General features: G+C 40.8%; 1 protein-coding gene across 1 annotated transcript in view; it reads left to right on the top strand.

The window, feature by feature from the left end:
- Positions 1-16,213, top strand: part of LOC137350605 (fibrillin-1-like) — a 670,523-nt gene that overhangs the window by 316,061 nt on the left and 338,249 nt on the right. The window contains exon 9 of the mRNA XM_068015324.1: positions 13,893-14,045. Coding sequence (XP_067871425.1) covers positions 13,893-14,045 — 153 coding nt within the window. The remainder of the gene's footprint in view (positions 1-13,892; positions 14,046-16,213) is intronic.

A 16,213-nucleotide genomic window follows, 5' to 3' on the forward strand; every position in this document is an offset into this window, starting at 1 on the left:
AAGGGATAGCATTAGTGCAAAAGGTTTGAAGGAGGCAGAATTCTTAAAGGGCATTTCGGAGAGCTTTCTGAGCCAGCACATAGAGAGTCCTACAAGAGAAGGGGCGGTACTGGATCTAATCCTAGGGAATGAAGCCAGACAAGTGGTAGAAGTGGCAGTGGGGGAGCATTTTGGGGATAGTGACCATAACTCTAAGATTTAAGGTAGCTATGGAAAAGGACATAGCGGGACCGGAAATAATAGTACTGACTTGGGGGAAGGCCAATTTCAATTTGATAAAACAGGATCTGGCCAAAGTGGACTGGGAGCAGCTTCTTGTAGGAAAGTCTACATCAGACCAGCGGGAGTCATTCAGAAAGGAAATATTGAGAGTTCAGGTCCAACATGTTCCCGTAAAGGTGAAGGGTAGGACCAACAAGTCCAGGGAACCCTGGATGCCAAGGGATATAGAGGATTGGATAAGGAAAAAAAAGGAGGCTTATGGCAGATTCCGACCGCTGAAAACAGCGGAGGCCCTAGAGGAGTATAGAAAGTGTGGGGGGTAATTAGGAGACCGAAGAGGGGGCATGAATAAACACTGGCAGACAAGATAAAGGAAAATCCCAAAGCGTTTTATAAGTATATTAAGGGCAAGAGGATAACCAGGGAAAGAGTAGGGTCCATTAAGGACCAAAGTGGCAATCTGTGTGTGGAGCCGGAGGACATCGGTGAGGTTTTAAATTATTACTTTTCATCTGTGTTCACTATGGAGAAGGACGATGTAGGTGTAGAGATCAGAGAGAGGAATTGTGATATACTTGAACATATTAGCATTGAAAGGGAGGAAGTATAAGCTGTTTTAGCGGGCTTAAAAGGTAGATAAATCCCCATGCCCAGATGAGATGTATCCCAGGCTGCTGTGTGAGGCAAGGAAGGAGATAGCAGGGGCTCTAACACAAATTTTCAAATCCTCTCTGGACACAGGAGAGATACCAGAGGACAGCAAATGTGGTACCATTATTCAAGAAGGATAGCAGGGATAAACCAGGTAATTATAGGCCGGTGAGTCTAACATCAATGGTAGGGAAACGTTTGGAAAAAATTCTGAGGCACAGGATTAATCTCCACTTGGAGAGGCAGGGATTAATACGGGATAGTCAGCATGCCTTTGTCAGGGGAAGATCGTGTCTAACAAACTTGATTGAATTTTTCGAGGCGGTGACTAGATGTGTAGATGAGGGTAAAGCAGTTGATGTAGTCTACATGGACCTCAGTCAGGCTTTTGATAAGATCCCGCATGGGATATTGGTCAAGAAGGTAATAGCCCATGGGATCCATTGCAATTTGGCAAATTGGATTCAAAATTGGCTTAGTGGAAGGAGCCAGAGGGTGACAGTCGAGGGTTGTTTTTGTGAATGGAGGCCTGTGACCAGTGGTGTACCACAGGGATCGGAGCTGAGACCCTTACTGTTTGTAGTGTACATTAATGATTTAGATGTGAATATCGGAGGTATGATCAGTAAGTTCGCAGATGACCCGAAAATTGGTGGTGTCGTAAATAGTGAGGAGGAAAGATTACAGGACAATATAGTTGGGCTGGAAAGATGGGCGGAGCAATGACAAATGGAATTTAATCCTGAGAAGTGTGAGGTGATGCACTTTGCAAGGACTAACAAGGCAAGGGAATATACAATGGATGGTAGAACCCTAGGAAAGACAGAGGGTCAGAGGGACCTTGGTGTACTTGTCCATAGATCACTGAAGGCAGCAGCATAGGTAGATGTGGTTAGGAAGGCATACTTGCCTTTATTAGCCGAGGCATAGAATATAAGAGCAGGGAGGTTATGATGGAGCTGTATAAATCGCTGGTTAGGCCACAGCTGGAGTACTGTCTATAGTTCTGGTCACCACATTATCAGAAGGATGTGATTGCACTGGGGAGGGTGCAGAGGAGATTCACCAGGATGTTGCCTGGGCTGGAGCATTTCAGCTATGAAGAGAGACTGGATAGGCTGGGGTTGTTTTCCTTGTAGCAGAGAAGGCTGAGGTGGGACCTGATTGAGGTATACAAGATTATGAGGGGCATTGATAGGATAGATAGGAAGAAACCTTTTCCCTTAGCAGAGGGGTCAATAACCAGGGGTCATAGATTTAAGGTAAGGAGCAGAGGTTTAGAGGGGAGTTGAGGAAAAATATTTTCATCCAGAGGGTGGTTGGAATCTGGAACACACTGCCTGAAGGGATGGTTGAGACAGGAACCCTCACAACATTTAAGAAGTATTTAGATGAACACTTGAAATGCCATAGCATACAAGGCTACGGGCCAAGTGCGGGAAAATGGGATTAGATTAGATGGGTGCTTGATGGTCGGCACAGACGCATTGTGCCGAAGGGCCTGTTTCTGTGCTGTATAACTCTAAAACTCTAATGCATCTACTATCTCAACAGCCACATCTTTCAACACTCTGGGATGTGGATCATCAGGTCCAGGGTATTTATTTACTTTAAGTCCGACTAATTTCTCTAGTGCTTTTTTTTTACTAATATTAATAATTTGTAGTTCCTCATTTATACTCGTTCCTTGATTCTCCTTTATTTCTGGGAGGTTTTTAGTATTTTCTGTGAAGACAGGCACGAAGCATTTGTTTAGTTTCTCTGCCATTTTCTTATTCCCCACTATAAATTCTCCTGACTCCACTTGTAATGGACCCACATTTTTCTTTGCTAATCTGTCACTTTTTACATACCCATAGAAGCTTTTACAGTCCATTTTTATGTTTCTCGCTAGTTTACTCTCAAATTCTATTTTCCCTTTCTCAATCTTTTTCCTGGTTCTCCTTTGCAGAATTCGGAAATGCTCCCAAACCTCAGGCTTACCATTCTTTGGGGCAACTTTATATGCCTCTTCCTTTGCTCTAATACAATCCTTGATATCTTTTGTTAGCCACAGTTGGAGCACTTTCCTTGCTGGGTTTTTGTGCATTCAAGGAATGTATTTTTGTTGTAAACTATGTATTAGTTCTTTAAATGTTTGCCATTGCCTGTCTACCGTCATAACTTTTAGCGTAGTTTCCCAATCCACCACAACCAATTTGCACCTCATACTTTCACAGTTTCGTTTGCTTAGATTTAAGACCCTAGTTTTTGATTGAACTACATCACTGTCAAACTTAATGTAAAATTCTATCATATTATGGTCAATCTTTCCTAAAGGCTCCTTTACAACAAGATTATTAATTAGCCCTTTCTCATTGCACAATACTAGATCTAAAATAGCCCGTTCCCTTGTTGGTTCCTCAATATCCTGCTCTAGAAAACCATCTCGCATACATTCCAAGAATTCGTCCTCCACAGCATTAGTACTAATAAAGTTTACCCAGTTTATATGTAGATTGAAATCCCCCATGATTACTGAATTACCCTTGTTACATGCATCTCTAATTTCCTAATACTGTGCTTTACATTATCACTGCTGTTTGGAGGCCGATAAACAACTCTGACCTATGTCTTCTGCCCCTTGCTGTTTCTTAGTTCCACTCAACCATTTCTACATCTTGATCTTTAGAACTAAGGTCATCTCTTACTACAGTACTAATGCCCACTTTAATTAACAGAGCTACCCCACCAACTTTTCCCAACTTCCTGTCCTTCCTGAATGTCACATACCCTTGGATATTGAGGTCCGAGCTTTGGTTTCCTTGTAGCCACATCTCTGTAATGGCTCACACAAAAACAAGAAATGCTGGATTCACTCAGCAGGTCTGGCAGCATCTGTGGAAAGAGAAGCAGAGTTAACGTTTCGGGTCAGTGACCCTTCTTCGGAACCCCTGTAATGGCTATCAGGTCATACATATGAATTTCTATTTGAGCTGTTTTATTGTGAATGCTGTGGGCATTCAGATACAGAGCCCAACATGGTGGCAATGGTGAACAACGGTGATTCTTGCCATACAACACCCAGAAAAATTTGAAAAATCAACAGACCTGAAAAAGTAGTGCCAAACTTGCAGAACTCGAGAAGAGGCTGTGAAGAGCTCCAGAGCTGCTGTCTAGATGAAACGGAGAGTCGGCTTTCAGAGGCATTCAGGCTGCACCACAGAGGTCTGGTGGGCCTGTGAAAAAACATCCCAGTCCAGCGATCACAGGCTTCGAATTGGAGAGCCAAGCAACGGTCAGGGATCTGGTAGCAACCCTTAAAAACAGCTACAAAATTGTTTCTAACGGCGCACCAGGCAGGCAGCACCGGGAAAAACTAAAATCCTTAACAAGGGCAGATCTGCGGTCGGCGCCATCACACGAGGTGACCGTGAGGCTGAAAAGTGTGGGAAAACTTCCAGTACGGGAAGAAAAATATAAAAAAGAAAGAAAACGACCTAGAAAGTTTAGAAAAGCCATGGATCTTAAATTTACACTGCCAGAGAGGTTTGATTACAGGGAAGGACCAAATCAGACTCAAACTTGCTCACAGTGAAGGAAAACATTTTTGAGGTACAGAATTGCTTCTCAATTGGAGAGCAAGTCTGAATCAGAACAAGTCAACACTTTTACTATACTCCATTGGAGCAATAGCAGGCGATGTTATTGCAAGATGAGGCATTAATGAGACATCCGATAAATTTGATGAAGTCTTAAAAGCCTTTGATAAGTACTTCAACCTGAGGAATGACAAAATTCTAGAAAATGCCAAATTCAACAGAAGGATCCAGAAATCAAATGAATTGATAGATGCTTTTATTAATGACCTTTACAGGCTAGTTGAAGGATGTGAATATGGAGACCTAAAAACAGAATTAATTCGAGACCACATTGTTTACCATTCAGTGTAGCATCAGCTTCTGAAATATTACAAAGAACTATATTGAACATTCTACAGGACCTTAAAGGAGTAATAATGCCATATGGACGACATCTTAGTCCATGTTGAATCCATCGAAGAACTTGACCTGAGGGTTGGAGCGGTTTTGAATCGCCTACAAGAAGGCAGCCTGACACTTATTGAGAAGTGCGAGTTCTAGAAAATGTCTATTCATTTCGTAGGGCACAGTGTTAGTGGCAAGGGCATAATGGCAGACCCGCAAAAGACGAGAGCCATCAGTGAATTCCCATTTCCTACCTCTGTTCAAGATCTTCAGCGATTCCTTGGAATGGTTAATCAGCTGTCAAAATATCTGCCCCCTTCTAGCGCAAGTAACTGAACCTTGGAGATAACTATTAAAGAAAGCTCTTTGTTGGGATGCACATCAGGAGCAGGCATTTCAAACAACCAAGGAAATGCTAATTTTGCCAGATATCTTAGCGCATTATAACCCCTAACTACCAACCACAATTGCAGCAGATGCCACATCTACAGGGTTGGGGGCAGTCCTTTTTCAAGAACAGCAAGATGGATATTGTACATGGTTTTATTATGCGTCTCGAGCATTGTCTGAGACTGAGACAAGGTCCGCCATCATAGGGAAAGAAGCTCTCTCAGTCACGTGGGCTTGTGAAAAGTTTTCACATTATATCGTCGGCTTGAAGGTGGTTATAGAGGCAGACCACTAACCCGTAGTTTCCTTACTTGATGAAGAGAATGCCTCTTGAAAATCCAGAGATGGCCGTTGAGGCTAATGAGAATTACGTTATGAAATGGTATATATACAAGGAAAGCTGAAAACGTCAGCCGATACATTGTCTAGAGCTACTGCTGACCATCCGATACAGCAGGATGTGAACTTTATTAATGAGATTGAGTCATACTCTCAGTTCACTGCATCACAATGGCTGGCAAGCTCCAAAAAGCTCCAAGAGATTTGTCATGCTCAGATGCAAGATGAGGAATGCATATATATATATGCCGAGAGGCTGGTGATTCCGGTCTCACTCCAGACCAATATTTTGGAGAAAATACACCAGGGCCACATGGGTATCACGAAATGCAGAGCACAGGCTCAGTCGTCCGTGTGGTGGTCAGGAATATCGAGAAAAATAGAAGAAATTATTTCTAATTGCCAGTGCACAGACCAGACCAGAGGGAACCCCTTATAATCGACCCAATTTCCAACTAGACCGTGGGAACGTTTGGGGATGGATCTATTCATGTTTAATGGGAAATCCTATCTGATTGTTACCAATTATTTTTCAAGGTGGATCGAAGTCAAATGTTTGTACACAACAACAACTGAGACAGTCATTTGAGCTTTACAGGAGATCATTGCAACACATGGCATTCCTGTCGAGATTGTGTCAGATAACTCTTCAATTTGCGACTATTTCATGCACTTTGTGGAAAACTGTGGATTTGTACATCTTACAAGTTCCGCTAGATATCCTCAATCTAATGGTGAAGCTGAAAGAGGAATCATAACTATAAAAGCACGGCTAAAGAATAAAGATTTTCCAACAACACTACTGAACTACAGATTTACTCCATTGCAATGTGGATTAGCACCATCATAGAACTGCTAATAGGAAGGAAGCTCATACGAACATACGAATTAGAAGCAGAAATAGGCCATTCGGCCCCTCGAATCTGCTCCGTCATTCATAAGATCAGGGCTGATCTGTTTGTGTTTCGAATTCCACACTCTCTCCTACCTACGGTAACCTTTGATTCCCTTGCCTAACAAGAATCTATCTACCTCCGCCTTGAAAATATTGAATGACCCCGCCTCTACCACCTTCTGAGGCAGAGTTCCACAGTCGCACAACTCTCAGAGAAAAAATTTCTCCCCATTTCTGTCCTAAAAGGCTGAGCCCTAATTTTAAAACAGTGCCTCCTAATTCTGGACTCACCCACAAGAGGAAACATCCTTTACACATCCACCTTGTCAAGACCGTTCAGGATCATATATACTTCAATTAAGTCTCCCCTCACTCTTCTCAACTCCAGTGAAAACAAGCCCAGTCTATCCAATCTTTCCTCATAAGACAACCCACTCATTCCAGGTATCAATCTAGTAAACCTCCTTTAAACTGCCTCCAACGCATTTACATCCTTCCTTAAATAAAGAGACCAAAACTGCACACAGTATTCGAGATGTGGTCTCACCAATGCCCTTGTATAACTGAAGCATAACATCCTTACTTTTATTTTCAATTCGTCTCATAATAAAGGATAGCATTCCATTAGCCTTCTTTATGACTTGCTGTACCCGCATACTAACTTTTTGTAACTCATACACTAGAACTCCTAGATCCCTCTGCATCTCGGAATTCTGCAGTCATTCTCCATTTAAGTAACACTCTGCTTTTTTATTCTTCCTGCCAAAGTGAACAACTTCACATTTTCTCACATTATACTCCATCTGCCAGATTTTTGCTTACTCACTCAACCTATCTATAATCGGTCTGCAAGCTCCTTATGACCTCTTCACAACATACTTTCCTACCTATCTTTGTGTCATCTGCAAATTTAGTTACTATGCCATTGCTCGCCTCATCTAAGTCATTGATATAAATTGTTAGAAGTTGAGGCCCCAGCGCAGACCCCTACGGGACTCCACTCATTCACATCCTGCCACTCAGAAAAGGATCCATTTCCTCATACTGTCTGTTTTCTGCCAGCCAGCCAATCTTCTATCTGTGCTAATATGTTACCCCTTATACTATGAGCTCCTACTTTGCGCAGTATCTTCTTATATGGCACTTTTCTGGTTCCTCTTCTGATCTCCTGGCAGGTCCATCTCAAATTCCAAATTGCCTGCTTTAGTCCAAACCCACTGACTTTTAAAATGCAAAAATGAAACTAACATTTTCCAGAAATAAGTCACATGCTAAGATAAATTCTCTATTGTCACACAAAGGTAGCTCTTGGGTCAAACCCCTGCTGGTTTCCTTGAAATTACCTGGTTTCCAGTATTTGTTTACTGGTCAAAACCAGGAACCTCTTGTTGACCTTGCTTTTTTATTAAAAAAACATCCATAAAGTTCAGCTAAATCCAGATGTTTCAATGTCCATGAAATTTTGTTTTTCAGTTTTTAAAAATATAGATACCAAGTTTTAGCAAAAAATATGGACTCGCCGTGACACCTTCCTAATTGCTTGTTGTACCTGCATGCTAACTTTCTGTGTTCGTTGTACAAACACACCCAAATCTTTTTGAACATCGACACTTACAAGTTGCACACCTTTTAAAAAATATTCTGCTTTTCTATTCTTACAACCAAAGTGCATAACTTCACACTTTCCTGCATTATACTCCATTTGCCATCTTGTTGCCCACTCACTTAACCAGTCTATATCTCTTTGCATCCTCTATGTCCTCCCCACAGCTTACCTTTCCACTTACCTTTGTATCATCAGCAAACGTAGATACATAACCCTCTGTCCCTTCATCTAAGTCATTAATAAAGATTGTAAATAGCTGATGCCCCAGCACTGATCCTTGCGGCACTCCACTATTTACTGCCTGCCAACTTGAAAATGCCCTGGTTATGCGCACTTGTTGCTTCCTGTCTGTTAACCAATCATCTATCCATATTTGGTGCTGGCTACTTCAAGAAGTTTTCAGACAGTTTACTCGGAAACGGAATGGCAAATGACATTTAAACATAAAAAATATGTGTTGCATATTGTCAATTAAAAATAATATTTCTTCATTTGTTTGTCTGCCATCTATTGGTGCATTGGTCCAACAGTAGAAATCATAAGGCCATGGTCACTTCAGAACTTCTGTATATAGTAGCCAAGTGGATATCATGTGTTTTGCTCCTCCCTGTTTGAGTTCCTATTCTGCCATTAAACCTTTTTCTGAGTGCTTTCATTTTTAGAACCATGTTTTGTCCAGATAAAAATGGTACTTTCACCCTTTCCTTCATCAAGGCTTCAAGCTTTGTAATTCCTATCACAAGGCATTTCCAGCTAATGGCGATCAGAGCTGGCACCTGTATCATCATAGAAATGTAATGCACACAAGGAGGCCAGTTGGCCCATCATGATGGTCAAAAAAGAGCTATCAAGCATCATCCCACTTTCCAGCTCTTGATCTGTAGCCTTGTACGTTATGACACTACAAGCTCATATTCAATATCCAATGTGTTGAGGGTTTGTGCCTCTTACCACCCTTTCAGGCAGTCCACTCCAGACCCCCACCAGCCTCTGTGAAAAATTCTCCTTAACTCCCTTCTAATTCTCACACCAGTTACTTTAAATCTATGCCCCTGGTGATTGACCTCTCTGCTAAGGGCAATAGGTCCTTTCTATCTATTTTATCTCAGCCCGTCATAATTTTATACACCTCAATTAAATCTCCTCTCAGCCTCCTCCGTTCAAAAGAAAACAACTTCAGCTGATCTAATCTTTCCTCATAGCTAAAATTCTCCACTCCTGGTGACATCCTTGTAAATCTCCTCTGTACTATATCTAGTGCAATCATATCCTTCATGTAATGCAGTGACCAAAACTATGTATGCAGTGCTCTAGCTGTGGCGACCTGACATAGCATGAAGATTGAAAGTACCAGCTCACCTCTTCAAAAAGATATAAAAAGAATTCACACTTTTAATGTTGCCCCTCACTGTGGCATAGCTACCTGTTGTTTACCTGATGAGGGCTCAAACCTGTGCTAACTAATTCTGTATTGTCCAACTAGTGAATATTGACTAGTAGGAAAAAAATTGATAGGGTTGAAGGTCATTCCTCTGGTGTGACCACACTATAAGTTAGCATTAGATGTACTTTGGATTGATTTTGAGAGATTTCTACTTGGAATCATCCTCCATCCTTGACTAAGCAACTTGATAATATTTCTCTTTAAAGGATAGCATACTTTCTGGTATGTCAATTCTTAATTATAGTGTTAGGATAAAACCATCATTAATCATTGCTGTTTTGGACATTAATAAATTAAAATTACTTACCTTTGTTATGAGTCTTCCTTTCTTGTCATTTTCTATGCATTGAGTCTCCACCCTTCTTTCACTTTTGCCATTTCTCTCCAATTTAAAGTTCTTGGAAATGTTTATGTTCTGATCAATCTATGGCATTTCTTGTAGTGAGTACAGAAAAGGATATCAGGTTATGAGAGATGTGAAAGACAATAAAATAGGTATTGGGAAGGTGTCTTTTTGATTTGGCTTAAACTTCCAACGAGTCAATCTGGATAAGTGGATGCTTAAATATTTTTATTGGCTCCTCAAGATACTTCAGCTAAATCAGGATTTTTCTGCATTGGGCACTTTTCGTCTGTGATGAATGTATCTGAGAACTTTATATTACTCTTGAATTGAAAATCGTACTGGTGCTGTTTACTGTGGGCTGAATTTTAATCGTGCACCGCGTTCCTTGGCAGCGCACCTTCAACTCGGCAGCCTTCCGACATGGAAGGGCTGCCAAGGAGCCCCCCCCCCCACCGCGATATTTTGCGCAGGGGCTCATTTAAATAGTGGGGGCGGAACGGCCGCCCCCAATGACGTAGAGGGGGCGGCCACAGCAGCTATGGCATCCAGCGCCACTGTGCATGTGCCAGTGCCATTTTTGAAGGGCTTTAAGTTCTGAGCAGAAATTATAATTTTTTTAAAGGGACCAGGAATTTAATTTTTAATAAAAACAGTAAATTTCACATAAAAGCACCACTTCCACCACCCCCCCCCCCACCCCCAATGATCACACAATAGATTTATTTCCCTCTCGCCCTCCAAAAACCATTCCTGACAGTTCCGAACTTTAAACCCCAAACTTAGCAACATTTTGCCCTTAAACCCCTTCCCGCCATCTCCATAGCCAATGAAAACTGTTTTCCCTGCTCCTCCACCCCTCCTGCCCTGAAAATTTTATTCCTCGCCCTCCCGACCAGGTGCTCACCTCGGAACTCCGTATGGAATTCCGAAGGCACGTGAGCTGCGTTCAGAATCGGTAAAATCGGCGTGGGCTGTCCACCGCCTGCAGGTAAGTTTATTAGCATCTAATTTAGGTTCATTTGAATATTTTGATAAAGGGCCCGCCGCCAGGCGGCGGGGTGGGGGGAGCGGGGTGGGGGTGGTCGCACCGAGGTCGTCCTGCTGAGGGCCCTTCTCGATGTTGCCGGGCAGGGCGGGCCTCTCCCCGTAACATTTTACCAGCCCGGCGCCGCAACCCGCGGCATCAAGGGGCCGGTAAAATTCTGACCAGTAAGTCAGAAGATCTATTGTTAAAATGACAGGAGCATTGTACCATGTAACGCAGTGAGAGTGGGATCAGGTGTGGCACCTGGAAGTGTGTGTTTTTTGCAAAACCAATGTCCCATGGTATTGCCACGATGACTGGATGATGCAGTTACTCATTTGTGCCTGATGTCTTAATGTCAACGCTGCTGCCACCTACTGTATTATTTCCTAGCTGCTGCTACTGTGCTGCCACTTGTCTGTGATGCACCCCTGTTCCCTTGCAATCTCAAACCAGCCTTATTCACGGTTTTAAAATTATTGCAAAAATGAAAGATGTAATCTAGAATAAGTTATAAATCTAAATTACTATTCACACAAACATACTCTAAAATATCAAAATCATAATTAAGTAAAAATAAATTCACAATAAATAGTAAAATGAATGGTCAAAATGTAATTTAGCAAAATGTTTCTATCATTTTAAAAATGATTTGCAAGTAACTAGCATAAAAATGATTTTCAAGTAACCAGCATATAATTTATAACACTTAAATGAATACCTACTTATTAGTTAAAAATTAAAAAATTATATGATTTGAAGAGCAGCTATCTACTGGAATTTTAAGAAAAATTAAAACATCAAAATTTAGTTGAAGAGGCTAAAAGAACATCCATACAATCGAATACACACTCTTGAGAAGCCAAGCATGTAGCAGGGAGAGGCCTGGAGGACTGGTCTTGGGATGTTTATCAGAGATTATTTTATTCAAAGGAAAAAAATTGATAATTTAACAACTTATATTTATATAGCATCTTTAACATAATAAAACATCCAAAGCGCTTCACACGTGCATGACAATGAGCTACATAAGGAGATATTAGGTCAGATGACCAAAAGCTTGCTCAAAGAGGTAGGTTTTAAGGAGTGTCTTAAAGGAGGAAAGCGAGGTAGAGTGGCAGAGAGGTGCAGGAAGGAATTCTAGAGCTTAGGGCCTAGGCAACTGAAGACACGGACCTAATGGTGGAGCAATTAAAATAGGGGTGTTCAAGAGACCAGAATTAGATGAGGGCAGATATCTCAGAGGGTTTAGGGATGGAGGAGATTACAGAGTTAGGAATGTTGAGGCCATGGAGGGATTTGAAAACAAACCTGAGAATTTTAAAATCAGAACTTTGCTTGACTGGGAGCCAACGTAGGTCAGCAAGCACTGGAGTGATAGGTGAACAGACGTTGGTACAAGTTAAGACAATTTAAAAATTAGAATACCAGAATAGAAATGAAGAAAATATTCAGTAATAGTTCTGAAACTATCTTTATTTAGGGAGGAAATTGTGACACTGGTGACACCCTGGAAATGTGGAAGTTTCAAAGCTGTATTATGCTGGAGATCTGCAGTTTCTGAAGTCCATTTAATCTCATAGGTGCATTTTCTAATAGCTTTTATTCTTTCATGGGATATGGGCATCGCTGGCAGGCCAGCATTTAATACAAGTAGGAAATCCAACTGAGGAATACCTAGAGATCTGACAAAGGTATATGTGACTTATTCAGATTTCCTAAATATTAAGATTCGGGCTTTTTTAACTTCAGTGTGAATGATTATAATTTCCATAAAGGGACCCAAGCATGTCCTTTGTACTGAAGGAAACCTGTTTCTTGTAAATCATTCCTGCAGTCTAACATAGGGATTGCTGTTTCATGGTACTGATTTGGTTGATGACGAAATAGTAGTCCAGGGCATTGGTAGACCACAGTTGAAATTGTTTGTCTAGGTTTTTTCACCTCACTTCTGAAAAGACATGTAAGCATGAAAAGCAATTCAGAGAAGGACAGAAGTGATGCTGGATCATAAATGATTGAAGTTTAATGAATTGATTGTGTTACCATTGGAAAAGAAAATATTAGCACATTGTGATGGAGGAGGGAATATGATCTGCATTTTTAAAATCTTGAAGGTTGCTGATGCCATGATTTGGGAAATCTTTGTGCTGCTTGAAGGCACCAGATTGTTTTGGGTGTGGTTATAAATAAAGGACATTTTGGCTCAAAAGTAACTTAAAGAGCAACTGGTTCACACTCAGAAGATATATTTTTACCTGCTGCTAAGTAAATCAAAAAGTCAATGCAGGTATAAACCTTTCTCAACAGTATCAGCGACCAGAAAAAAAAGAACATTTTAGAGTCAGCAACTTATTGAACAGACAGCCACTCATGTAATGAATGTTGGCACAGTTAAAGTATCCAGAAAAGAAGGGGGCAAATTTGTAATTCAGTGGGAAATGAGGAATGCAGTGAGTAATTTCACAAGTTCATGCTCCCAGCATAGAGCCTTACCTATCTTTAGAGCACCCCAAACTCCACTCCACAATTTTCCATCCATTGAATAGAAGGAACAGAAAATTGTGGTAGACTTCTCACCCATATTCAGTTTTCACTCCCAGTGGGTAAAATTCTGTGCTAGGAGAATCAACTCATAAAATTACTCCTCTTGTGTCTCTGAGACGGGAGGGAGATGAAAGCACAAGTCCTCTACATACAGATAGATAACTTAAACTAGATCACTTGAATAGTTTTTTATAATTCTTGCATTATGCTTTAAATCAAAGTAGACAAGGGCATTTTGTTACCATGATTGGTTAATAGCAGATTGTCAAAATGCAAAACAATTATATTTGCTGAGTCTATAGCAAAAGAATACAAGTTGCAAATTAGTAAAACTTATAGTTGCCTAGTTATTGTCAAATGTGTAATGTTAAATGGCCATTACTAAAATTTATGAAAATGTAATGAAATTCTTCGTAACTGTATTACTTTGCATAGATAAGTAACTGAATTTCCTTTTCAATAGATGCACGTGCTGGAATTTGCTATTCCAATCTGGTTAATGGTCGTTGTGCTAATGAACTTCCGAGACCTTTCACCAAATTGCAGTGTTGTTGTGACAGTGGTCGGTGTTGGTCAGCTGGTACAATTCCAGAAATGTGTCCAATGCGTGGAACTGGTATGTGTATTTTTATAATGATTGCTGTAATTGTTTTTGGATGTGTGCCTATTTCACTGCCCACTGCAGCTACCTATTCTCAGGTGTTCTTTACCAGGCAAGATAAGGTCGCCTGTTATAATCATGAATCTTTCCATGGTTACTGTCACTGTTGCTGTGGGATTTATCAACAGGATGTTTGTTTCATTGGGAAAGAGTGGGTATGGTTGGTCTTTGCACTGTCTCCATCTTGAAGTGGGCACATCACTACAGCCAAGTAGCAAAATTCAGTTATTGAGAAAGGACACATGAAATTCAAATTCACGAAGACTGAGTTTTGAACTTGCATCCTCATTTTGGAAGCCTAGCTACTGCTAGAACTACTAAATTATTCAAAATTTAGTTATTTGTAAAACTGATCAAGTTCTAAGATCACATTTACATATTTTTACATCTTTAAAAACTAAAGGAATTTTTCAGCACCAAATTTTAAAAAGCTGCACCACTTCACCATTAGCTTTTCAACAATGGCATCTCACGTTTAACCTCCTGCATTTGCACATTAATTACCACAGAAATTTAAGTCTAGTACTTGGCAGCGTAAGCACTCTTAACAACATGATAACTGTTAGTAACTGCCAATCAACCTTGCTGCCGCAGAAAGAAAAAAAATCATACATATGGAGTTTCAACCTTCAGGTTGTGAATTGTTTTGGAGATTTAAAAAATGTTGGATTTGAAATTTTACATTTTTTGGTCTACTTTTCCTTTCTGTCTGTCTCTTCTGCCTCTTAATTCAATCTTTACTTCCCCCTTTATTTCTCTTTCTATGTCTGATTTGACATTGAATTCCCCCACTCTAATTCACCCACCTCTCAGTTCTTCCTCAGTTTATTTCTCAATCCTTTAATTTCATTGCTTAAGGAAGGTGTACACCATTTGTCCCGTTGTTCACCAAGGTCCCATATGCCTTGTTACCTTGCTGTGCTATCAGCTTGCGCTTCCAGCAACTTTGTGGGCAAAAGACTTTAAAACCTAAACATGCAATTGTAAGTCTATCTAATAGGGCAGGATTGGCAAAAGACCCAGAGATGACATGAGAAAAATTGGATAATTTTTTTTAAAAATTCTTTCATGGGATGCGGGTGTTGCTGGCTAGACCAGCATTTATTGTCTATCCCTAATTGCCCTTGAGAAGGTGGTGGTGAGCTGCCTTCTTGAACTGCTGCAGTCCATATATGAAGAGAAAAAAGTTACGCGGCTATGGGGAAAGAGTAGGGGAGTGGGATTAATTGGATAGCTCAGTGGGCCAAAAGACCTCCTTTTGTGCAATATTATTCTATGATTCTATGCCACAAGATGCCCTGCTCTGGAAAAATCTAGTCTATTATCTTTACTCTATTACATTGAACTATGGTATACACCAAGGTTTCTCAACTGGGGTCCACAAGAAATAACCATGAGTTTTTTCCAAACCTGGGCCTGATGGCCTAGCTCCAGTTTAATCTGAACAGTGGCACTTTGAAACAAATGAACCAATGAAAAGAGAGAGAGGAAAAAGCAAATTAAAATAAAAAGGAATAAGCCTCGGTACTGGGAGTCAGTAGGCAGTGGCAACAAGAGCGGCCAGAGGCTCCAGGCTTCCAGACTCCCCCTGTACTGTACTTATTGAGTACAGCTGATTATTGAAATCCTTAGGGATGTGCCAACAAAATTCTGGCAAAAATACTGTCGATTTTTGGTCACTCAATACCAAAAAGGCATGGAGCTCTCTGGCTGCAGGTTATTTACTGAGGTGGCCATTCTGGCAGGGGGAGAGACAGGCCTCAGAGCAAGTTCATGCAAAATGCATGTGTGAGGGTGCAAATGGAGCCTCCACCAATGAGGGAGGACATTGTACACTCACCCACTCACAAGTTTCATGTTAAGTAAGTAAAACAATAATAATATTTATGCTTAATTGTGTAACTAGATTTTACTGTTGTGTTACAGGGGGGCCATGCATTTTTTAAGATATGGGAGGGGAACCTCAGAGGCAGAAGAGGTTGAGAACTCCTGGTATACACAACATTTCCTTTGACAGATTCTATGCCACTTAGCCATCATTTGTTGGAGTATGATCCTCAAAACTGGAGTTTCTACTTGTCTAGTAGCACAGTAGCTGCATTCCCCATGTAGATCTTTCCAAC

The sequence above is a fragment of the Heterodontus francisci genome, chromosome 35 (genome assembly GCF_036365525.1).
Source record: "Heterodontus francisci isolate sHetFra1 chromosome 35, sHetFra1.hap1, whole genome shotgun sequence".
Taxonomy (NCBI): domain Eukaryota; kingdom Metazoa; phylum Chordata; class Chondrichthyes; order Heterodontiformes; family Heterodontidae; genus Heterodontus; species Heterodontus francisci.